The sequence below is a fragment of the Sturnira hondurensis genome, unplaced genomic scaffold (assembly GCF_014824575.4).
Source record: "Sturnira hondurensis isolate 20B ecotype Veracruz unplaced genomic scaffold, ASM1482457v3 Scaffold0015596, whole genome shotgun sequence".
Lineage (NCBI taxonomy): Eukaryota > Metazoa > Chordata > Mammalia > Chiroptera > Phyllostomidae > Sturnira > Sturnira hondurensis.
In genome coordinates, this window is record NW_028088227.1 from 10395613 (window position 1) to 10421294 (window position 25682).

A 25682-nucleotide genomic window follows, 5' to 3' on the forward strand; every position below is an offset into this window, starting at 1 on the left:
CTCTGGGGAGAAACCAGGGAAATAAATGCTGCATCCTCATGCACTTTAAGACTTGGGTTTGTGTCTGAACTTGTTCCCTTTTCCTGTTTTTAGAGATCCGATGAACAGTAGCTCTCCCTTTTGAAAAGCGCACTCTACTACTCATATCTTCTGCCTGGCCAATGGCCCTGTGTGACAGCTTTGGGGACTGGTCTACAAGGTGCCCTACATTTGGTAAGAGCCCCCTACCTGAGGGAGTTTGTGCTGTGCCCCTCAGCACTGCCTCCCCGTCAAGGGGCCCCTGCCTCCCTCTCATCCTCGGCCAGCAGAGGCTCGTCCAGGATGGATGAGGCTCTTTGAGGGGAATGCGTGGAGGACCTTGGATCATACAATGCAGCTAAATGCCGTGGCTTCTCAGGACTGCTTCTGAAGAGATTAGAGGCTCAGGGTACACACGTGGCTGGCCCAAGAAGACAGCTGGGCCACTAGGAGGCTCTGGAGGGGTCAGATGAAGACACTCTACCTCCCTGGCCTGGCCTTCTTTCTGCAGCAGTTCCCAGCGGCTGAGTTCGTGAGCTGTGCTCTGCTCAGGGGTGTGTCCACATGATCTGTGACTACTAACATTTATTGAGCTCTTACTTTGTCCTAGACTTTGTACTAAATGCATGTACAAACTTATTTGATCATCCCAACAAACCTATGGGTGGGTGCTATTATTATTATTCCAATTTTACCAGTGAGGAAACTGAGGCACGGAGAAGCTCAGACTTGCAAAGGGTCAAACAGAAAGTGGCAGACCCAGGGCTCCAGCCCAGGTCATCAGGCTCCACAGCCCATGCGATTATCTCTATGCTCAATAGCCTCTACTCGTTAATAAAATAGTGAAGCCTAAAAACAATTTTTAAAAAATCAGGAAGGACACAGAGCTATCCCTGCAATGACACCACTTTCACACACTGTGCCCAACACACTGCGCCCTGCAATGGGTGAGACGGAAGTGGCGCCACAACCAGTACCGTGCGAACTTTGCTTCTGCCCACAGGTTTGTATCCTGCAATATTGCCCACTATGCAGGAGAAAACTCTTTACAACTGCTTCTTTTTGTTCCTGGCACAGAGCTAGTGTATGCCTCTCAGACCCCCTTAAAGTGAAGTGTGGCAAAATGGCCAGCTCTTGCCAAGACACGGTGGAGGTGACGTGACCGCTTCTGGGCTCTAGGGAAGTGTGTGTGCCTCTCCACTCCCTCTTTCCCTTTCCACCCATTAGGTGCTTGGGGCATGGATGTCCGGGGGTGAGCAGAGCTGCAAAAGAAGCAGAGTCTGTGTTCCTGAACTGGAATGCACTCAGACTGGGAACAGCCACTTTGGTCTCTCTTTTTCATTCTCCTTTAAATCCTCACCTGAGGATAGATAAGTTTATTAATTTTAGAGAGAGAGGAAGAGAGAGAGACAGAGAGAAGCATCAATGTGAGAGATGCATCAATGAGAGAGAGACATCTATCGGTTGCCTCCTGTATACTCCCTGACCTGAGATTAAACGCACAACCTTTTGGTGCATGGGACAATACTCCAACCTACTGAGCCACCTGGCCAGGGCCCACCTTGGTCTCTTGAACAAAAATAAACTTCTATTGTACTTGAGTCACTGTACATTTTTGGAGTCTACTTACTCCTACAGCCTAGCTGACACTAATACACCCCTTTCTTTGCTTATTGTCAAAGGCCAATGTCAGCTGTCTTCAAGAGCAGCAATTCATGAGAAGGCTTGTGGAAACTTCTGATTGCCTAGTGTTCCCACGTTCAAAAAGCCTCAGTCCCCTCCTTCCCTCCATGCATTTGCCCCAGGGCAGGGGCAGAGGAGGTTAAGTCGCAGGGAAGAAGCCAGTGCATGCATTACATTACCACATCTGTTTCCTTCAAGAGAGGTCCCATTTCTCTTGGGGCTGGAGCCTGGGGGCCTCAGCCCAGGCATTGAGGGGCCTCCAGAGGACATGGGGCTGGTGCGAGGACCACCGGTGGTAGTGGCTGGGCCTCCCCCAAGATGGCTATCTCCAGAGTTCTGCCTCTTGAAGTACAGTGAGGAGGAGGTGGGCAAGGAGCCCCTGTGGCTGAAGGCGGAGGCGGAGGGGTCCACACCATAGCGGTTCATGCCTGCCGTTTTCAACAGGCACTCCTCAGTGGTGACTGTTTTTGCTGAGCAAGAAAGCAGAGCAGAGAAGCAGAGATCAGGGTGTTGTTCAAGGGGCCACCTGGTACTCAGTCTTGGCAAACCTTCCCCAGCAGCAGATACTCTGCTCTCTGTGAGGACGGGAGATGAGGAAGAATGGACCCCATGACCTAATCCCAGATAGCCCGCCTCCCAGCAGATGGAGACCCCTGCCTCACCACAAAGCATATTCTCATAGGGACTGGGAGATGTGTCCCTCCGTGTGCAGAGGAAAAGTCGCTATCTTTGTGATTGATGACATGGAAGTAAAATTTGAACAAACGTCTTTCCCCCTCCATGTCTCTGCCCCTCTTGCCTCTCCCTGTCTGTCTGAATCCCCCTGCACTCTCTCCTACCCACCCTTGCTGCCTCCCTCACCTGGCAATACTGCAGGGAAACTGGAATCCTCCTGTATTGCCGGTGGGAATGTAAAATGCTGCAGCCTCTTTGGAAAACAATCTCGCTCTTTCTCACGTGGTGAAAAATAGAGCTACCATATGCCCCAGCAATTCCACTCCTAAATAAATACCCAAGAGAAGTGGAAGCACATGTTCACACACCCATTTGTGCATGGATGTTTATAGAAAAACTACTCATAATAGCCAAAACAATCCAGATGGTTATCAACTGAAGAATGGTTAAATAAAATGTGGTACAGCCATACAATGGAATATTATTCAGGCATAAAAAGAAATGAGCAGCTGATACACCTACAGTGGCTGAGCCTTGAAACATTATGCTAAGTGAAAAATGTCAGGCTTAGAAGACTACATACTAAGTGATCCTACTTACATGAAATGTGCAGGACAGGCAAATTTACAGGGACAAAATGTAGATTAGTGGTTGTCTAGGGCATGGGGGCTGGGGGATAGAGGGTGCTAGCTAAATGGTGTTAAAAATGTCCTACAACAACAGGTGATAGCTGCACCTATTCGTGACTATACTAAAAACCACCAAATTGTGTACTTTGAATGTGTGAGTTGTATGATACATGAATTTTATCTCAATAAAGCTGCTTTAAAAAGTCATCACAGGGGACTTCTGGCCAAGAGGGAGGCATAGGTAGATACACTATGCCTCCTTGCACAACCAAAAGAAGAACAACAACAATTTAAAAACAAAAATTAATCAGAACTGCCAGTTAATTGAACTGTATGAAAGTCTGACAGCCGACGAGTTAAAGAAGAAACATTCATCTAGACTGGTAGGAGGGGTGGAGATGGGAAGCCAGGGCAGAAAGGACATGTGACAAGGTGGCGGCTAGAGGACTAGGAGGGTAAGGTGGCAGCTGGTGGTCCCAGATTTGCATGGGGATAAACCAGGAGGAACAACTGGGGAGAGAGACAGACCAAGCAACCCAGGGTTCCAGCATGGGAAAAGAAAGCCTCATAACCTCTGGCTGTAAAAACCTCTGGGGGTTGTGGTGGTGGGAGAAATTTCCAACCTCACAGGAGAGTTCATTGGAGAGACCCACAGGGTCCTAGAACATACACAAACCCACCCACTGGGAATCAGCTCCAGAATGGCCAAGTTTGCTTATGGGTAGTGGAAAAAGTGACTGAAAGCCAGCTGAGAGCTGAACAAGTGGCATTGTTCCCTCTCAGACCCCTCCCCCACATACAGGGATACAACATAGCAATGTGGGTTGCCCTGCCCTAGTGAATACCTAAGGCTCCACCCCTTGCCACAAAACAGGTGCACCAAGGCAAAAAAATATGGCCCAAATGAAAGAATAAATCAAAGCTCCAAAAATAGAACTAAGCAATGAAGAGATAGCCCAATTATCAGATGCACAGTTCAAAACACTGGTAATCAGGATCCTCAAAGAAATGGTTGAATATGGTCACAAAATAGAGGAAAGAGTAAAGGCTATGCAAAGTTAAATAAAGCAAAATATACAGAGAACCAACAATGAAGGGAAAGAAACCGAGACTCAAACCAATGACTTGGAGCTGAAGGAACACATTGAAGCATTCAACAGGAACACAATGAAGAAACAAGAATTCAAAAAAAATGAGGAGAGGATTAGGAATCTCCAACACAACTTTAAATGTTCCAACATCCAAATCATAGGGGTGCCAGAATGAGAAGGGGAAGAGCAAGAAGTGGAAAACTTATTTGAAAAAATAATGAAGGAAAACTTCCCCAATCTGTGAAAGGAAATATGCTCCTGGAAGTCCAGGAAGCACAGAGAGTCCCAAAGAAGCTGGACCCAAGGAAACACACACCAAGGCACATCATAATTACATTACCCAAAGTGAAAGGTAAGGAGAGAATCTTTAAAGCAGCAAGGGAAAAGGAGACAGTTACCTACAAAGGAGTTCCCATAAGGCTATCAGCTGATTTCTCTAAAGAAACCTTACAGGCAAGAAGGAGCTGGAAAGAAGTATTGGAAGTCATGAAAGGCAAGGACCTACATCCAAGATTACTCTCTCTAGCAAAGCTTTCATTTAGAAAGGAAGGGCAGACAAAGTGCTTCCCAGATAAGGTCAAGTTAAAGGAGTTCATCATCACCAAGCCCTTATTATATGAAATGTTAAAGGGAATTATCTAAGAAAAAGAAGATCAAAACTAGGAACAGCAAAATGACAACAAACTCACAACTACCAACTGAACCTAAAAAACAAAAACAAAAACAAACTAAGCAAACAACTAGAATAGGAACAGAATCACAGGAATGGAGGGTTATCAGCAGTGATGGGGAGGGAGAAGGGTGGAGGAAAAGGTACGGGGAATAAGAAGCATAAATGGTAGGTACAAAATAGACAGGGGAGGTTAAAAATAGTATAGGAAATGAAGAAGCCAGAGAACTCATACGTACAACCCAGGGACATGATCTAAAGGGGGGAATGCTGGTGGAAGGGGAGGTACAGGGCAGAGGGGAGTAAAGGAGAGAAAAAAAATGGGACAACTGTAATAGCATAATCAATAAAATATACTTTAAAAAAGTCATCGCAGAAGCCTACTGTTAGGTGTGAATACATTCCTGAGAATATTATGCAGTCAAGTCCGACAAGCACTGCTTTGGCCACTAGGACATGAGCAAACTGAGCAGCCTAAGGGTGCACACGCTCTGTGCCTCATGCTTTGTGGCTAATGAAGGGCTGCAAGGTGTCTTCAAAAACTTGGAACTCTGCACGTTCACCTTGAAGGGCTTTACTGTGTCTCTCCCCTCTGGTCAGAGGACCTCAGTGGTAAGATTCTAACATGGAGCAGGCTACAGGGATATGTACTTGGCTTCTTCTTGAATGGAGTGAGGAAGAGGAAAACTAACATTTATTGAGCATATAGGTGATGGGCCAGCATCATTCTAAGCCAGTAAGTGGTGAGACTGTTATTACATCCCCTTTATTGGAAAGTTCTCATAGTGTGAGACACCAATCCATTTCATATCCCCAGTGGCAGAGGCTTTGGGATACGCGAGGAAGCAGTTCACAGTGTATGGCATACAGAAGGCACTCAGTACATATTTACTGAATAGATATCTGGGCCAATACAGCAGGGAGGCAGAATATAAAAAATTCAGATTATAGCCCTGAATGGTGTGGCTCAGTTGGCTGAGCATTGTTCCACAAGGTAAAGGGCAACCGGTTCAATTTCCGGTCAGGGCACATGTCTGGGTGGAAAGTTTGGTCCCCTGTCAGGGTGCATATGAGAGGCAACCAATAGATGTTTCTCTCTCACATTGTTGTTTCTCTCCCTCTCTTTCTCCCTTCCTCTCCTCTCTCTAAAAATAAATAAATAAAATCTTTTTGAAAATTCATATTATAAAGGATTAAGTATAAATTCTTCATGTTAGATGCACGATAAACAATGAAAAAAGATTGAACTAAAACATTTATTCTGCGTGTTAAATATTTTAAATCCAAATTAAATATGCTTATGGAGTTCTGAGAGGCTAAGGTAGAGAGTGCCGATGATCCGTCAGTGGGCACCACCGCTGGAAAATACAGATGCAGATGGAGGACTGTTCTCCTCTGACAACGTGTGGAAACGGGAACAGGGGACATGGACGTGATTGCTTTAAAAGCTGACCATAGATGAGATAAAAGGTAATAAAAACCAGCTTCTGGGCTATGATCCAAATGAATTCATTAGAAATTAAAACCTCTTTAAGAGAGCATCAAGCATTAGCCCTCTACTCAGCAAAGGATGTGCCAGCTAGGGGGACAACCATGGAGATGTCACCAAGCCCCAGCCGTGGCCCTGCACGACTGGTAGCTCCCTGGAAGCCTGGGAGTGAACATCAGGGCCAGGTGCACACACCAGGATGCCGTTTGGAACGGATGAAGTGCATCTGCTCAAACCAGATGAAAACAGCCCTTCCTCACCTTTACAAATACGGGTGCTGATGCTTTCATCACCCAATCACCACAGGGCTGAAAAGGGCCGTCATGGAACACCCAGCCCCGCATGTGCCTCAGGGTTATATGCATCCCTCTGGTGGGACAGGGGATGGTTTTAGGTGGTACTCTGGTATATTAGTTTCCTAAGGCTGCAGAAATTACTACTAACTTGGTGGTTTAAAGCGATAGAAACGGGCGACTTCCACCAAGATGGAGGCATAGGTGGAAACACTGTGCCTTCTCCCACAGCCAAGTTTGAATACAACAAAGGTTTGGAGAACAAAGACACAGCCAAAGAACAGAAAATTGAATTATACGGAAGTCCGACAACTATGAACCGTTCGACGGGGATGGTAAGAGGAACGGAACCAGCAGCGGAGCTGGGTCGGGCAGGACAGATCCCCCGACCTAAGCGTGCAGGCAGCCTGGAACCAGTCCGGGTGTGGGGCAGACTGACTACGGTCGCACATTCGTGCACAGTGAGACGGACCACGCAGGTCCCAGGGGGTGAACCCAGTGGTGGAGGGCTGATGGCAGTGGCACACTCGAGTGCAGTGGAACGAAATGCATGGACCCAGTGACGGTGGTGGCTGCGGTACCGGTGGGGGCCGCGGCGGCAGGCGGCAGACGGGACACCATAGTTCCTCTTTGACCCCACCCCCACATACGTCGTCACAACCCAGCGACTGAGTTGCCCTGCTCTAGTGAACACCTTAGGGCTCCGATCCTGCTACGGAACAGGCACGAACAACCCGAAAGATGGCGCAAGAAGAACTCAAAGTCCCAGAGCCCATAACTCTCAACGACCGAGAAATTGCCAGCCTCTCAGAAGCACAATTCAAGACACTGTTTATCAGGATGCTCACAGAACTGGTTGATTATAGTCACAAATTGGAGGAATATATGAAGGCTAAACTAACTGAAATGAAGGGAGATGTCCAGGAAACCAATAGCGATGGAAAGGAAACTGGGACTCAAATCAATGGAATGGACCAGAAGGAAGAACGAAACATCCGACCAGAAAGGAATGAAGAAATGAGAATTCAAAAAAATGAGGAGAGGCTTAGGAACCTCCAGGACATCTTTTAACGTTCCAACATCCGGATTATAGGGGTACCAGAAGGGGGAAAGAAACAGCCACGAGTGGAAAACTTATTTGAACAAATAATAAAGGAGAACTTCCCCAGTCTGGCAAAGGAAATAGACTTCCAGGAAATCCAGGAAGCTCAGAGAGTCCCAAAGAAGTTGGACCCAAGAAGAAACACACCAAGGCACATCATAATTACATTAGCCAAGACCAAAATGAAGGAGAGAATCCTAGAAGCAGCAAGGGATAAGGGGACAGTCACCTACAAAGGAGTACCCATCAGACTGTCAGCGGATTTCTCAAAAGAGACCTTACAGGCAAGAAGGGGCTGGAAAGAAGTATTCCAAGTCATGAAATCCAAAGACCTACAGCCAAGATTGCTTTATCCAGCAAAACTTTCATTTAGAATGGAAGGACAGATAAAGTGCTTCTCAGATAAGGTCAAGTTCAAGGAGTTCATCATCACCAAGCCCTTATTATATGAAATGCTAAAGGGACTTATATAAGAAAAAGAAGATGAAAAATATGAACAGTGAAAGGACAGCAAACACACAGTTATTAACAACCACACCTAAAACAAAAGCAAACCAAGAGGACAGCTAGATCAGGAGTGGAACCATAGAAATGAAGAACACATGGAGGGTTAGAAACAGGGGGGTGGGAGGAGGAGAAGGGGAGAGAAGGCACAGAAAATAGCATAGACGGTAGGTAGAAAATAGGGGGAGGGCGAGAATAGTGGGGGAAATACAGAATCTAAAGAACTTGAGACACATGGTTATAAACTAAGGGGGGAGAATGGTGGGGGAGGGAGTGTGAGGGTGGAGGGGAATGAAGGGGGGTGAATAGAACAACTGTAATGGTATAATCCATAAAATACATTTTAAAAAAATAAAGCGATAGAAACGTGTTCTCTCACAGTTTGGGAGTCTGGAAGTCTCAAATCAAGGTGTCAGGGCAGGGCTGCGCTCCCTCCAAATGCTTCAGGGAAGGACCCTCCTTGCCTCTTCTAGCTCCTGGGGGCTGCCAGCAACACATCCTTCCAATCTCTGCCTCCACTGTCACCTGGTGCTCTCCCTGGGTGTCTATGACTGTGTCCAAATTTCCTGCTTCATATAAGGACACTAGTCATTGGATTAGGGCCTATAATCCAACATAATCTCATCTTAATTTAACTACATCTGCAAAAAACCTGTTACCAAAGAAGGTCTTATTCACAGGTACGGGAGTTAAGGCTTGAACATGTATCTCTTCGGAAGACACAACAACAGGTGAACATTATTTTTTATCATCATACATACAATTTAGTATGCATCAATGAAATAGAATTAGCCTTCAAACTTTGATACCACTGAGGTGGGATCATTGCTTAAGATGGCTAAAGTCTAAAGTTAAAAGAAATGAACTCATTTAAAGGAATATCTTGAGTAAACACTTTTCTAAGTGTTATTCAAACATAAAAGTTGTGAAGGTGGTGTGTTAACCCTGGAAGGCATCGAGCTACCCCTCACCCCTCTTTTCAGGCAGATGGTATCTAGAAAGGAGGACAAGATAATAACTGAGCCAAAGACATGTGATAACCTCCCTCACAGTTTTGGTCACTGTGCCACAAAGCTCACTGCCTGACAGTTCTTTCTTACATCTAAGGCCAGTTCCTCTCGTGTCAGCCAGAATGATGACTACTGGGTACCCACCCTGCATCCTGTTTAAAACTATTAAGGCATGCAGCTTGCAGGTAGATGAACTACAAGTGTGCAGGATGTTTGTTACTGAAACTACTATTTAGAGTTGGGAAAAGGAAGGAGCAAACCTGGAGAGAGAACTATACTTTTCAAGCAATTCTGTGACTGACTGGTGAGCGAACACCAGATGGGGCCAGCAGACCTGGGATCGCCCAGCACGAGTGCCCAGCATGGATCCAACCTCTGCACACACACACACATGTGCAAATCCCATTTATGGTCCTTTTCTCCTAGGTTCTTAGAAAATCCCTTCTCATCTGAAATGAGCTGTCTCGTTACACCAGCACCTCTCACTAAACCAAAGCATCTAACCCAGCTGCTGTTTAAAGCCATTTAACCACTGTGGAGTCCACCAGCTCAGCAAAGCAGGGTAAACAAAAGGTGTTTTGTGCACTTCCCCTCTATATCCTCCTGCCTCTATCCTAGAGACTAAGGATGCCACTTAAAAATCATTAAACTTTTCCTCCAGAAAAAGGAATAATCTGCTTTTCTATGGTCACGCGAACATGCTTACATAGGAAGGCAAGGGCAAAATTGGCACAGTCAAGGAAGCCTGCCACCTCTTCAGGGTTCAGTGTCGTGGAAACTTTCAGGAGAGCCTGATGTTCCTTTCTCACCATTGCTAATCTGTGGACGATGATTTCCCCCAGCCTGCCCATGAGTGAGGCCACAGGACACTCTGGAAGAGTTCAGACCCACTGAAGCCTCAAGGGAGATCAGCTTGCTTCTGAACCTGAACCGTGTCTAAGCCTCTCTGTTTGGGGAACAAGTGCCAGGGTCCGGAGTGTGTGGACTCCCCCTCCTCCCTCACCCCTACAGAGGCGTCTACAGACACTTCCAGGGTGCCTGCTGCAACCCATTCCTGCTATAATAGGTCTGGAGAGGCAGGCAGGAGCACCCGGAGGACCCCCAAAGAAAAGCAGGAAGAGGCAGACAGACAGTAGAGAAGAAGAAAGCCAGGAGCCTGAGAGAGAGAGAGAGAAAGTCTCAAAGAGGCAGGAGGGTCACAGAGAGGGGAAAGGGGCCCACGTGTATAAAACCACAGCTGGGGTTGACCTTGTGTCATTTAGGACACAAGACCTAACTTCTCACAGTTAAGTGAACTTGGGCTATATATCTTATTTAAAAAATTAAACTGGCATTTTACTTGGGATTCTCTAATCAAATGAAGCCCTGTACAGCAACAATAACTCCATCAGCAAACTTATTCTCAAATAATACCTATTCATGCACTAGTCACCCCGTAATTCCAGAGCTTTGGACACTGTCCTTTCCCCATTCTCTCTCTCTCTATCTCTGTCTCTACCTCACATACATACACGGGCACGTGCACACACACCCTCTCACCCTCCACTCCCTACCATATCTCCTCGTGGGGGTCATGACCTCCTAACTGCAGGGGCAACAGCGCAGGGTAAAACCTTTCTACCACCATCACTGCCGCCTTCCCCCAGGCTGGGAGCCTGTGCCTTCCTGGGATCAGTTGCCAGCAGGTCTGCTCAGCCCACAGGCCACACAACCCCCTGCCCCAGCCCACCAGGCTGGCAAGAAGGTCAAACCCTTGGGTCAGTGTCCACAGGGCTCCATGTGTGACCAGCTTGGCTGGGCTGCTTAAAGAGACAGCAGCACTATAAGCCTCTAGCCCGGAAACCCAGATTAGAAAAGAGGGAAGGTTATCAGTCTGATAGCATGGCCTCTGGAATAGCTGTAGAGTAACTATTACCTGGGCTTCCCCTGGTGCCGCCATCAAGGAGCACAACCAGTAAGCTCTGGAATGGAGAGAAAGAGACCTTCTAGGAGAGAAGCAGAAAGAGCAAGGGGGCAGGAGGGGGCGGCCCCAGGAAACAACAAACAGCCAGTCCTCCGCAGAGCTGTGCCTCCCCTCTGGGAGCCAGGGACACAGGGGCATTGTTTCCTACCTCCAGTGGCTGTGTCTCTGCCACCAGCAGCCTCACACTCACTCCAGCCCAGCGCCAGCGGTGCCCCACACCTGCTCAGTGCCCTGGGAGGCAGAGAGACTCTAAAGGACTTCTCGGTGGCAGAAACCAGCAGGTTTCCTCTCTGCCTTGAGCTGCCTCTCACTGAGGCTCTGGAGAGGTTTGCAGATTTCCTTTTCTCAGGCGGTCCCGCCCCTTGTTCTCGCTCAGATAAGCCCTGTTGTGCTTTCCCTGAGGGCCCTCCATGGCCTCCCATCCCAGCCTTCCTAGTCCAAAGGGCACCAGGTCACACCACCTATGACGCTTAGCATTTCACCCACTTCAATTAAATTTTCCCTTAACTCGGTCTCTGGCCAGTATAGATTTTTTTCTTTCAGCTTGTCACTAACTTCAGCTCCCTCAGCCCTCAGAGTTAACCTATGACCTCTTTGGTCCTTTTCAGTACATTTATACCCTTTATCTCCTAATGAGATGCACAGACACCAACTATAATTTAAATGCCTGACACCTCAACTTCTTTAGTCCTCCTGGGTCTTTCTGGTTTACCTGCCCAGTATTCCTGGTTTGCCTAAGACTGTCCCTGAGCCTACGGGTTGGTTTCTTCCTGTGGAAATGTTGCCCAAAGGCAATTTTGCCCAAAGTCAGCCGTTTGGAATAATAAATGATGGCCTTTCATTCTCAAGAGGAGAGAGCAGGTTTCATAACCACACTCTACTCACAGCTTTGTCAAGCCTCTACCCCAAGACCATGGGAACTCCCAAGATGTGGGGGAAGGGGAAGAGGGGGCTTCCACAGTTGTGATCTGCTTTCTTAATAGCCCCCACATTTTGGGGTCTTTCATAGAATTCTGGGGAAATTAAAAGTGGTTTTTAATCATGGAAATGTTGGACTCCCTGGACTAGAGGACACCTTGTACATTTCGGTTCTAACCAGACACCCTGACTTTGAGGAAGGCTCATGGTACTTCCTGGTAATCCTCACACTCACGGAGCAAGCTGCCACATTCTGAGGTGCTCTGTGGAGAGGTCAGCATTGCAGGGCACCAGCAGCTTGTGGGACATGGAATCCTGCCAACAGCCCCGTGAATGAGCCAGGAAGCGGACTCTTTCCTCGTTGAGCTTTGAGTTCCTTGCAACCTTGTGGGAGACCCAGGACCAGGGACTCAGGTAAGCTCCACCTCAGCTCCTAACTCACAGTAGCTATGAGATAATAAATGCTATTTTAAGCCACCAAGTGTTGGAGTAATTTGTCACAAAGCAATAGATAACTAATACAGATGGGAGAAAGGAGGTTTGTTTTATTCCTCTTGACTCTGGATATCCAGAATGGAAGCTGTAATTATTAATTCAGTAGCAGCTAGGATGTATCTGCTCCATAGCTGTCCATTTCTCTGCCAGGATATTGATGGGATTCTTTACAGCTTAGGTATGAAACCTAGAAATTGCCCACTAATAGGAGAGAGTACATGAAGTTTATCTTAGAGACCTACTGGGTTCCTAAATGGCTTCAGTTCCTCTTGGCATGGTTTGCCATTTTACCCTCCTTCTGATGTGGGGCCAGCAGATACTGGTGTGGGAGAGCGATAGATACTACTTTAGGGTTCACCACGGAGGCTTGGGGTATCAATCTAGGGGAATAGCCCAGAGGGGTGGAGAGAGTCTCCAGTTACAGCTACTGTGGGCCCTAGAGTTTGGGAATGCCTGTATCTCAGAGACTCAGTCCTTTGTTCCCATCAGTCCTTGTGCTGTCTATGTCTGATGCATAAATCAGACAACTTGGTTGACATCTCCTCGGATCTCCTTAGAGTCCTGGCCCACCCCTATATATCCTCTTCTATCACAGGCAGGACACTCTTTGGCCAGAGACCCAGAGGCCTCCTGCAGCCAAGTTGGGAGTCCCCAGCATTATCTGGCCAGGTGGAGGCTGATGGGAGACTGATGGGTGGGAGTGTCACAGAAGGCACAGTTGGCCTCTCGGACAAAGGAGCAGATTTCCAGTAGGTTTTTTTTATTTGAAGAGCATGCCTGGGGTAGGGGCAGGGTGTCTCTCAGAGAATTCCTGAGACCAGCCCTGAAGGAAGGAAGAGTCCATGTGGCCGCTTTTTATAGGCTCTTCTTTTCTTCCACACTCCCCCATAGAAGAAGCTTTCCCACACAGTCAGGAGCCCAGTGGGCATTGGCCATCACCATCATTCTGTGCCTCAGGTCTTGGGTGTTGGCATCTTTAATCCACAAAATAATTTTACTGGTGATCTTGGAAAAGAGAAGTGCTATCTTAATTTCTTTTTGTTGCATTTTATTTTTTTTCATTTTCATCTTATCTTTGAAATGTCTACTTTTGTATGTATGTTTTTTAAAATTTATTTAATTATTTTTCAAGTACAGTTTTCTGTCTATTACTCCCATCCCATCCCATCCCCTATGCTCCCCCCTTCCCTCCCGTTTCCACCCTTCTCAGTTGTTGTCCATGTATCCTTTATATACGTTCCTCTAAATCCCTCCCCTATTTCCCCTGAAATTCCCTCCCCTCTCCTCTCTGGTCACTGTCAGCCTGTTCTTTATTTCAGTGTCTTTGGTTATATTTTGCTTGCTTGTTTGTTTTGTTGTTTAGCTTCCTGTTAAAGGTGAGATCATATGGTATTTGTCCTTCAACACCTGGCTTATTTTTCACTCAGCATAATGCTTCCCAGTTCCATCCATGCTGTTGCAAAAGGTAGAAGTTCCTTCTTTCTTTCTGCTGCATAGAATTCCATTGTGTATATGTACCATAGTTTTGTTGCATTTTAATAAAGACCCTTTCTATTACAATATTATCAAATTGGTCAACATAATTAAATACCATGCCCTTTGTCCCACATTTAAAGTACCTTGGGAGGCCCCAACAACTTAATTGAAACATTCATTCATTTAACCAATAATTATTGAATACTTCTCTTGTGCTTCCTCAGTATCTACAGGACTCAAACGAGAGCCTAAGCCTTATGATGCAAAGGGATCCAATAAATTAGTGAACATTGTAAAACTCTATTTTAAATTCTACAAACACCAGGCCTTTCTCTAGACTTTATCTCTTTCCCTTTAGCTCAGTGTCTTTAAGTATGTACCAACATCACAATGGAATAAATAATATCATTGAAAATATAATAATAGCTTTTCCTAAGCGAATCCTATTGGCACACAGGCAGCTCTCCGATCAGCAATCCTATACCAGCACATGCTCCCTCGCCCGTGCTAGGCGCACGGCTGGGCTGCTCCTGGACCTGTCTGTCTGAAGATATATGAGGCCTTAGTATCTGCTGTGGAACTTGTGGACACACTTGTTTTAAACCTTTCCATCAAAACCTTCTGTGAGGATTCTTAAGGCCTGAGCTTGACACTGATACTTTGTCCTCCTGCCCAGCACCCCCTTCCTAACTGTTGACCTGAGAACCAGAGGGCTCACTGTGTTCACGTGGCCCAGGGCTGTGGCAGCACAAGCACAGCTCTGCAGTATCCCCGCCAGCCAGCACCGGGAGGCCAGCAGCCGCGGGAGAATCTGGAGTAGGCCGCCTCATGTGGGTTTGGGAGAGAGAAATCCTCCTAGTGTCCAGTGTGGTGGCTCTGCATGCCTGTGGATGTCATCCAGACAGGATAGAGCTGGGGCACAAGGACGAGGACAAAACACTCCTTGGGGCCAAGGTAGGAAACCCAGAAGTAGAACAGAAAATCGACCCACTCGGAGTGCATTTTCCGCCTAGGTTTTGCTACATGGGGGCTGGGGGTGGTTTTGTTCTTTTACATCTTTGCTAGAAGTGACACAGGTGTACCACAAGCCACTTGTGAACATCCATTTTGTGCCATCAGGTTTCTGAGCTGGGAAACAAAACACATAAAACACACCCAGCAGACGGTTAGGGCCCTACAGATGGGCGGGCTTGGGAGGAAGAGCAAAGGGCTGAAGACGAGAAGACGCGAGTTTGCTGTCCTCCCTGCGGCTGCCTGTCGTGTGGCCTCAGCTCTGTGGGCCTCAGTGGATCACAAACAGGGGGAGCCCAATAAACGTTTGCCAACTGACTCAGTGGGTGTTTCTACATCAAGGAACTCATGCCACTGGGTAAATTCTCTTTCCTCCTTGGAATAAACAATCTTTTGGAAACACATTTTCTGCACAGTCATTCTCTGTAGAGCTATGACAGTAGACATATTTGTAGTTGCACACGGAAGCAGATTTGATTTCTAAATGCTGGGTGTACGGGTCCCTCATAATGGAACACTCTGGGAGTGTCTGCTACTCCATTCACTTTCTGGTGCCTGGCTTGAGGACCGCCAGCCAAGGGACGAAAACATCAAGCCTCAATAATGAATGTCCTCCCTGAGCTCCCACCCCTACCATCTGTGTATCAAAAGAGCTGCTCAACAAAAAGTAAACAATTTGTTCCCATCACGTTAAACCTTCAAAAGGCAGGAAACCAACATCTACATTAGATCTTGCAGAAGAGTTCAGCTCTCACATCTGTGGTTTCCAGATCTCCCCACTCTTGGTGAGCAGACGATGTGTTCTGTTGTGTTGAACAGAACTGAAGTCAGTAAATATTTATTGTGCTTCATTATGTCTCAGGCTCTGCTGGGGACTACTTGGCCCTCTGCCCGGGCCTATCTAGCAGGGAGATGAGATCTGGGCCCAGATTCATCTGGGTGCCCTTGTGAGTGTGTCAGCAAGGGTTTGGGGAACAGAGACCCCGCTGCAGGGGGCCAGACCACACTGAGAAATTTGCCTGTTGTCCTTCCTTCCTTTCTTTCACCCTCCTTTCTGCCCTGCAAACCTCCTCTTTCTCACCTGGATTTGCATATATTCCATCTCCTGCCCCTACACACAGACACCACTCTGACCCCTCACAACCCTCTTTTTTCCAGCCCACAGTCACCTCCACCGGACACTGGATTATTTTTTGTGGCCACACTTGCATGGGGGCACCAGGCTAGCAGAGGTAGACTTTTTTAATGAAAACCTGAACGACATTTTCCTAGTGTGGGTCAGCCCACAGTTACGGCTCCAAGTGTGATCCCCAGCCAGCAGCAGCACGCACCCCCTGGGCGCCTGCTGAAATGCAGGCTCTCAGGCCCCACTTCAGCTCTACTGAGCTCGATCTTGCTTTATAACAAGATATCCAGGTGGTTCCCAGGCACATTAAAGTTTCAGAAGCACTGGCCAAAGCTGATTTATAATTGAGATCTTTTTTCAGCATTCAAAGGTAAGGTAAAAATTTCCCCAGAACCATCTCATGACTTCCACCAGAACCACGAGTGATATTAAATCCATGCTTCTGCCTCCGTTCCCCTACAGCACTCAGAGAACAGTTCTATTTCCTAACACACAAACCACCTGTGGCTGTCAGTAATAGAACTGGAGAAAAATGACTGAAGTTCCTGGTCTCCAGCCAAGAACCCTACCTTCCAGGCTGAATTCAGGCAGCTGAGTCGGAAGCCTGGTTTTCCCTGGCCACAGAAGAAAGATCACTTGGTGAGAGAGTTATTCAAAGGTCCGAGGAAGGAATTTGGAAGAAGCCCTTTTTCTGCTGTAATGTGAGTCCCTCTGCCTTCGTGTCCTCACCTTCACCTTCGGAGGCCCCCTCACTGGGGCTTCTGGGCACCCTGACCTCCTGCTGTCTGGGGCTGTCCTCTGCTACTGCAGATGTGACTCTCAGCCTGGAAGGGACCAGAGGCAACATCTTGGTCCTACTTCTCTGGGTTGCCAGAGTTTCCCCATTGGTTATAACAAGCAGACAACTGCCCTTGTCACCAGTAGTGGGGAGATCACTACCACCCAAGCGACCCCTTCTACTTCTGAATGGCTTTGACTTCAAAAAGGTCTTTACAATGTCAACTCCACTTGACTCCTGAGTGAGATATCTTCTGAGACTTCCACCTCATTATTCAGCTGCCAAGTTTTCTATGTAAAGGAGCATTCCTTAAGCCCATGCTTCTAAAACTTTGCTGTGTCTTCAAAACACCTAGGATGTGTGGTTGAAGACTGTGTGTGTAGGTGGGGGCAGGGACTGAGCTTTTGCCTTTCTCAGGTGGTACAAGGCTCCTGACATGAGTGCCAGTGGCAAGACTACATTAAACCTAGCTTCAGGACCACAGAGAACAACTCCACATGACCTGCTGTTTTTTTAACTGGAACAGAAAACCATGTCTTCCTCCAATCACCCATTTTTTTTACCACAAACATCATAGTTTCTCATGGCTTTGCATTTTCTTATTGTCTGACTAACTCTTCTGGAAGTGCTCTAATGAGTGCTGACGAACCCTCTAACGGTGTGTCAGCAAGCCTGGACCACTACAGTTTTGACTGAACCACCTCAGGGCAGAGCAAGACCTGGTTCAAATGAGCTCAAGGCTGTACAATCTTGCTTAGGAACAACACGGTCCTATGGACAGATATGAAACCTAAAATCAACAAAGACCTCCAATCCTTCCCCTTTGTAAATAGAGAGAGAGGGAGGGAGGAAAACGTCAGTTGGTTGTTTCACTTATTTTTGCACTCATTTGTTGACTCTTGTATTGATATGTGCCCTGACTGAGGATCGAACCCACCACCTTAGCACATTGGGATGGTGCTCTAACCAACTGAGATACTTGGCCAGGACATAAAGTAATAATTTGATATGTTAGCCTTTAATGGAATTTTGACAAGGCAAGCCTAAACAGGCAATGTCATAATCCGAAGGCAAACTCCTAAATGGTGTCATTTTAGGCCCCATAGCGGACTAATGGGAAAGATGTGTGACGAGAGGGCCACTCAGAGCCTACTATACCACAGCTGCTTCCTCTACCCTCCCTGAGGATCTAGGACACAAAACATTCTGTTCTGCAACACAAAGGGCATGAGGAGGAATTTCCATGAAGTTGGTTGATTTGGAGAATTAAGTTTTGCAAAGCAGCCATGGGCTAGGGAAGGTCTCATGAGAACAACTGGAAGTATTACTTCCAAAGCCAAGCCAACTACAAATGAAACTAACACTCAGGTGGAAAGGGAAACAGTGAGGCAGCTACTTGACGCCAGGGAAAATATTAGAACTTTATTAAGGTCTTGCTCAGCCCTGAGGTTGTTCAGTCAAAACTGGAGTGGTCCAGGTCTGCTGACACACAGTAGAGGGTTTGCCAGCATTCATTAGGGCACTTCCAGTAGACACTTACTCACACAATAAGAAAATGCAAAGATATGGTGCATAAGGAACTATCAAAGAAACTGATGTCTATTGTTGAAAAGTGGATGATTTGGGGAAGACATGGTGAACTTGGAAGGGGAAAGAATAAGGTAGAAACCAAGACAAGCATTTTCTCAATGATCACTTAAAGGTAGCTGACCAGGGGCTCCTGGGACAGGATGTTAAAATGAAACTATCTTAGTTTCTGTTTTGGCTGAGGCTGCAAAAGACACCCCATACCAGAGTAAAGTGTGCAGTTCTTGCAGAAAGAGATGATGCTCATCTACACTTATAGATGACCACCCACATCTAGCCTACAAAAGAAATCATGGAGGTTGAGAAACAGGTTGAATAGAAGATGAATTATGGAGAGAACTGTCCAGTAGTTTCCCAAGGGCTTTAGTCTGGCCATGTGAATAGCTTCCTGCCTGTCCCTGGAACTTGGAAGACGCAATAGATTATTGATTCCCAAGAAAAATCTAAAAGCCTGGCTGCTCTGATGGTAGAGCAAAGGAGAGGTGCCCATGGGATCGGCCTGCATGCCCCTGGTTTGTTTAGGTAAAGAATGTGTGAGTGTTCCTGAGGCCTGGGTGCAGACCATCAGAAGAAAGATCCGAAGTGAGATTTCATATCCTTCCCACAAGATGGTCTGGAGGCACACGTGGGCCTCAGCTGAAAGGTTCACAGGCACCTCAGCCTGTGGAAGGAATTATAAGTGAGCAGCCAGAAGGGAGCTGCATTTTTCCATGTCAAGGAAGTGCAAGTGAGAGATGGAAGAATCATCAAAATATCCACACAAGAGCCCACAGAATGAAGAGTCAGTTTGAAACAGCTTCCAGAACTGGGGAGCATGATGTCAATGCACAGGAGGATTAGTAAAATAAAAACTCCCCTACCTCTTGCCTCTCCTCCTTGCCCCACTTAGATCATGAAGGATTTGAAATCATTATTAGCTAGGTATGAGAGGGGGCAAAACACAAGACTGGGCAGGGGGTGGAGAGAAGCCAGTCATTCCCTCCTTTACTGCTGCATGCAACTGGCCAAGGCAGAACTGAGCTGGAGATGGGGAATAGTCATACATAGCTGTGAGTGGAATTTAAGGTTTGATTATCACACTGACCTAGACATTTTAATTTTTGATTGACTAGAGAATGTTTTGTTACCTGAGGGGAGTCAGAAAAGTCACAAGATTTGTCTAAAATGTATTCATGGACAGGGAAGAAGTGGTCCCACAGGACACATTGAGAGGAGAATGGAAGACATGGATTATGTGGCTTTATTATTATGTCCTATGAGTCACTGGTTGTTCAATGAAACAATGATTCAAGAGTTTGAGAGGTAAAATCAGACAATTCTGCTACTCTCACTGCAAGATGCACTACAAGATACGTTTGCTTTATAATATGTGTCTGACTCAACTAAATCTTATAGGAGAGGCCAGATTCATCCTGTCAGAACTGGAAGGAACATTATGTATGAGCAACTCCAACCCCTCATTTAGGAAGCTGAGAGATTAGAAGACTTTTCCTTACTCATATGGTACATATAGAGGCATCAAGAAAAATGAAGTATACAGCACCTACTGACAAAGGACATATTTGGTTCAATACCCTTCTTTGTCAAGGCCAAATTCCTTCCTGTTTCCAGGTGTCAGATTAAAGTAGAAGTGTAGACAAGGTTCTTGACAGTATCTGATAAAATCTACACTAAGAATCTAAATTGACCCCAAATAGCCAAAGCAATATTGACAAAGAAGAACAGACTTCCAGCTAAGATGGAGGCATAAGTAGATACACTTTGCCTCCTTGCACAACCAAAAGAAGGAAAACAGAAAATCTAAAAACAAAAAAATAACGGGAACTACCAGAAAATTGAACTGTGTGGAAGTGCAACAACTGAGGAGTTAAAGAAGAAACATTCATCCAGACTGGTAGGAGGGACAGAAAGGACTGGTGGCAAGGCAGTGGCTAGAGGACCAGGCGGTCCCACAGTTGCACGCAGATAAACTGGGAGAAACAACTAGGGAGTGAGACAGACCATACAACCCAGGGTTCCAGTGGAGGGAAATAAAGCTTCAAAACCTCTGACTGAAAAAACCTATGGGGGATTGAGGCAGCAGGAGAAACTCCCAGCCTCACAGGAGAGTTCATTGGAGAGACCCACAGGGCCCTAGGGCATACACAAAACCACTCACCCGAGAATCAGCACCAGAAGGGCCAAATTTGCTTGTGGGTAATGGAGGAAGTGACTGAAAGCCTGCTGAGAGCTAAGCAAGCAGCACTGTTCCCTCTTGCACCCTTCACCCACACACAGTGACACAACGCATCCGCGTGGGTTGCCCCACCCTAGCGAATACCTAAAGCTCCGCCGCTTGCAACATAACAGGTGTGCCAAGACAAAGAAAAATGGCCCAAATGAAAGAAGAGATCAAAGCTCTAGAAAAAAAATACAACTAAGTAATGAAGAGATAGCCAACCTATCAGAGGCACAATTCAAAACACTGGTAATCATGATGCTCACAGACTTGGTTGAATTTGGTCACAAATTAGATGAAAAAATAAAGGCTATGCTAAGTGAAATAAAGGAAAACGTATAGGGAACCAACAGTGATGGGAAGGAAACTGGGACTCAAATCAATGGAGTGGACCAGAAGAAAGGAAGAAATACCCATCTAGAAAAGAATAAAAAAAACAAGAATTTGAAAAAAATGAGGAGAGGCTTAGGAACCTGTAGAACAACTTTAAATGTTCTGACATCCAAACCATAGTGGTGCCAGAAGAAGAAGAGGAAGAGCAAGAAATTGAAAACTTATTTGAAAAAATAATGAAGAACTTCCCTAATCTGGCAAAGGGAATAGACTTCCAGCAAATCCAGGAACTTCCCAAAGAAGTTGGACCCAAGGAAACATGCACCAAGGCATATCATAATTACATTACCCAAGGTGAAAGGTAAGGAGAGAATCTTAAAAACAGCAAGAGAAAAAGAGACAGTTGCCTACAAAAGAGTTCCCAGGAGACTACCAGCTGATTTCTCAAAAGAAACCTTTCAGGCAAGAAGGGGCTGGAAAGAAGTATTCCAAGTCATGAAAGGCAAGGATCTACATCCAAAATGACTCTATTCAGCAAAGCTATTATTTGGAATGGAAGTGCAAATAAAGTCCTTCCCAGATAAGGTCAATTAAAGGAGTTCATCATCATCAAGCCCTTATTATATGAAATGTTAAAGGGACTTACCTAAGAAAAAGAAGAAGATCAAAAATACAAACAGTAAAATGACAACAAACTCACAACTATCAACAACTGAACCTAAGCAAACAAAACCAAAAATGAACTAAGCAAACAACTAGAAGAGGAACAGATTCACACAAATAGACATCAGCATAGAGGGGGCAGGGGGAGAATGAGGGAAAAGGCACAGGGAATAAGAAGCATAAATGGTAGGAACAAACTAGACAGAGGGAGGTTAAGAATAATACGGAAAATGGAGAAGCCAAAGAACTTATATGTATTACCCATGGACATGAACTAAGGAGGGGGAATGATGGTGGGAGGATAATAAAGGGGAGAAAAAATGGGACAACTCTAATAGCATAATCAATAAAATATATTAAAAATTAAAAAAACAATTATCTGGAAAAAAGAACAAATTTGGAGGTATCATACTACCTGATATCAAACTATACTATAAGTTTACAGTAATCAAAACAGCATTGTGCTGGCATTAAAACAGAGATATAGATCAATGGAGAAGAACAGAGAGCCCAGAAATAAACCCACACCTTTATGATCAATTAATCTATGACATAGAAGGCAAGAATATACAAAGGGGTAAAGACAGTCTCTTCAATAAGTGGAATTGGGAAAACTGGACAGATACATGAGAAAAATTGAAACTAGACCACTATCATGTACCATGTACAAAAATAAACTCAAAGTAGATTAGAGACTTAAATGTAAGACCTGAAACCATATAACTACTAGAAGAAAACACAGACAGTGAACTCTTTGACATCGCTCTTAGCAACTTTTTTTTTTGATATGTCTCCTGAGACAAGGGAAACAAAAGAAAAAATGAACAAATGAGGCTACATCAAATTAAAAGTTTTTGCACATCAAAGGAAACCATCCGCAGAACATAAGGACAACCTACTGAATAGGAGAAAATATTTGCCAATGATAAATCCAATAAGGGGTAAGTATCCAAAATACATAAGGATCTCATATGACTTAATCACCACCTTCAAAAAAATCCAATTACAAAATGGGCAGAGGACCTGAATAGACATTTCTCTAAACAGAACATACAGATGGCCAATGAACATACGAAAATATGCTCAACATCACTAAGCATCAGGGAAATGCAAATTAAAAACCTCAATGAGATATTACCTCACACCTGTCAGCATGGCCATTTTCAATAAATCAACAAGTGCTGGCGTGGATGTGGAGAAATGGGAACACTTGGGAAGTGTTGGTGGGAATGTAGACGCATGCAACCGCTGTGGGCAAACAGCAAAGAAGGTCTTTAAAAATTAAAAGTAGAACTACTATATGACCCAACACTTCCACTTCTGGATATGGATCTAATACATACATACAACACTGATTCAGAAATATATATGCGCCCCTATGTTCATTGCAGCATTATTTATAGTAGCCAAGATATGGAAGCAACCTAAGTGTCTATCAGTAGATGAATAAATAAAGATGTGGTACATGTATACAATAGAATATTATTCAGCCATTAAAAAGAATGAAATTTTGCCATCTGGGACAACATGGATGGACCCAGAAGGTATTATACTAAGTGAAATACATCAAATAGAAAAAGACAGATCCCAGATGATTTCACTTACATGTGAGATTAAAAAAAACACAAAATAAATGAACAAACACAACAGAAACAAACTCATAGATACAGAGAATAAATTGATGGTCACCAGATGAGAGGAGGTTTGGGGAGATGAGTAAGAAAAGGTGAAAAGGATTGAAAAGTACAAATTGCCAGTTACAAGAACAGTCACTGGGGTGTAGAGTACAGCAAGGGAACAGTCAGTAACATTGCAATATTGTATGTCCACTAAAATGTAAAATTAAATTTAAAAAACAACAATAGTTATTCTTCCCTAAATTTATTCTTTTCTGCTATCTTCCTAGGCTTAAGATACAGCTTTTACGATCATTTTGTTGAATGTTCTCAGGCTGTCTGTGAGCACATGCCTACAGATGCACCTGTTTTCCATTATTCGTAACGGTCACTCAATACCACAGAAACTTTCCCAAGCTCATGTGTTTGTCTCGTCCCAAGAGAAGGTCTCCCAGGGCTTGGAACAGAAGGGAGTTCAGCCAATGTCTGCAGAATGACCTAATGACTAGATTCCAGTTTCACTGTCTATGACAGTGTTTCACTGTCTATGTGTTCTTTATTTATCAACAGCACTGCTTCTGAAAAAAAGGAAAAAGGCAACATTCCTATCTATCCTTGGGAACCTGGAGTCATATCTAATTCTTTGCAGATTGGTAACTCAGCCTTGCAAAGTGGAGAAGGGGTACTTCCTGTCAGCATCTATCCCCTTGGGCAGACACATCATGGTAAGTGTGTCCACGTGGCCTTGGTGCCCTTCCCACCAGCCGCTCTCCCATGCTGAGCTGTGCTGGGGCTGGTGGTATCAGAGGCACTCCGCCCCTGGGTCCCTCTCCATCCTGTAAACACTAACTGTCACTGAAAGACATGTGTGATTTATGGCCTGGGAGAATTCCTGCAGTACTAGACACCAGTACACCTTTTACCGACATGGGTAGGCATCTGAGGTCTGCAGGCAGGACCAATGTAATCCATTCTTAGCCCCAGTTTTTTCAGAATTTCTTAGTTCCTTAGTTTCTTAGTCTTTCAACTACTCAACAACTGTGAGTAAATGCCTTAATTAGAGTCTTAATTAGAGGAGTGTGAAGAAAATCTCTCATGTGCAATATGGTCTTATCTAAATTCTAGTAACAGAAACCTAAAAGCTGTAGTGGAGTGGCCCTTTCCCACTGCAGCGTGGATGGGGTCCATCTAAGTAACATGGTCCTAGCTGGCCCTCACTACTCCCAGGGCTTCCAGAGAGGCAGCCCATGGGCCTCCAGTGGGAGAGCTCTGCGAAGTAGCAGCTCCTTCAGCAGCAGCCTCAGGGCAGGTACACCAGGGATCACCTGCAAGTAAGGGGAAGACTGATGGACAAAGCCTACCTGACTCCATCCTGCCGTCCTGGTTCTCCTGGGCCTCCTCCGAGGCACTGGAGCCCCGGGGGAAGGGCTGGTGGCTGAAGAGGTCATCGCACAGGAGGCTTCGGCACAGCTTGGCGAGGAAGCGGAGGACGTACCCGACGCTGTTCACCACCGGCAGACTCCGCAGGTGCTGTCTCCCGTCGAAGGATGCCGAGACTGGAAAACCACAGAGACAGCAACTCAGAGCGGAGCAGGAGTCCGTCAGCCCCGGGGAAGGGGCTTCAGTTTGTTCAGTTTGTTTTGTTTTTTAGCTAGGCTTTGTTTGGATTTCACCTGTTTCTCCGTGAATGCCCCGTTTCTGTCCCAGGATCTCATCCAGGAAACCACAGTGGGTGACGTCATCATGTCTCCTTGGTCTCCTCGGATTTGGGACTGTGCCTCAGCTTTTCCTTGTTAACCATGGCCTTGGTAGTTTTTAAGAATACCGGTCAAGCATTGTGTAAAATGTCCCTCAGTTTGGGTTTGTCTGATGTTTTTCTCATGATTTGGGATGATAAGTTTTGGGGGGAGGAAGACCGCGGAGGGGAAGTGCCTTCCTCATTGCATCCCATCAGGTACACCTGACACCTACATGACATCACTGGGGTGTTACCGTCACCTGGCCAAGATGGTGTTCACCACACTTCCCCACTATACTCTCCATTTTCTCATTGCCTTACAGATAAGTCACAAGGTCCTGCCCACACTCAAGGGTGGGAGGACTAAGCTCTACCTTCTGGAGAGGGGAGAGTCTCTGTATCATTTGAAATTCTTCCAAAAGGAAGAACTGCCTCTTCTCCTCTATTTATTCAGTCATTGATTAATATCAGTACAGACTCAGTATATTTACTCCATACTATGGTTATCCAATAGTATGTTATTTCTTTTCTTGCTCAAATTGTTGAAGCTTTTGTCTCTGAGAGCTTTCAGGTCGACTCCTGTGTCCCTATGACAT

The 25682-nt window shown here is 45.7% G+C and overlaps 1 protein-coding gene across 6 annotated transcripts in view; it reads right to left on the reverse strand.

Annotated features, from left to right (window-relative positions):
• SCML4 (Scm polycomb group protein like 4) overlaps positions 1-25682 on the reverse strand; it is a 100158-nt gene that overhangs the window by 12247 nt on the left and 62229 nt on the right. For 3 of the 6 annotated variants that reach the window (XM_037064984.1, XM_037064983.1, XM_037064982.1), the window contains exons 5-6: positions 24710-24904; positions 1881-2171 (exon numbers count right to left, since the gene is read on the reverse strand). In XM_037064984.1, coding sequence (XP_036920879.1) covers positions 1881-2171; positions 24710-24904 — 486 coding nt within the window. Of the gene's footprint in view, positions 1-1880; positions 2172-2562; positions 2721-10703; positions 10835-11275; positions 11547-24709; positions 24905-25682 lie in introns of those variants that run through there. The other 3 variants (XM_037064985.1, XM_037064988.1, XM_037064986.1) reach the window with 3 other exon arrangements.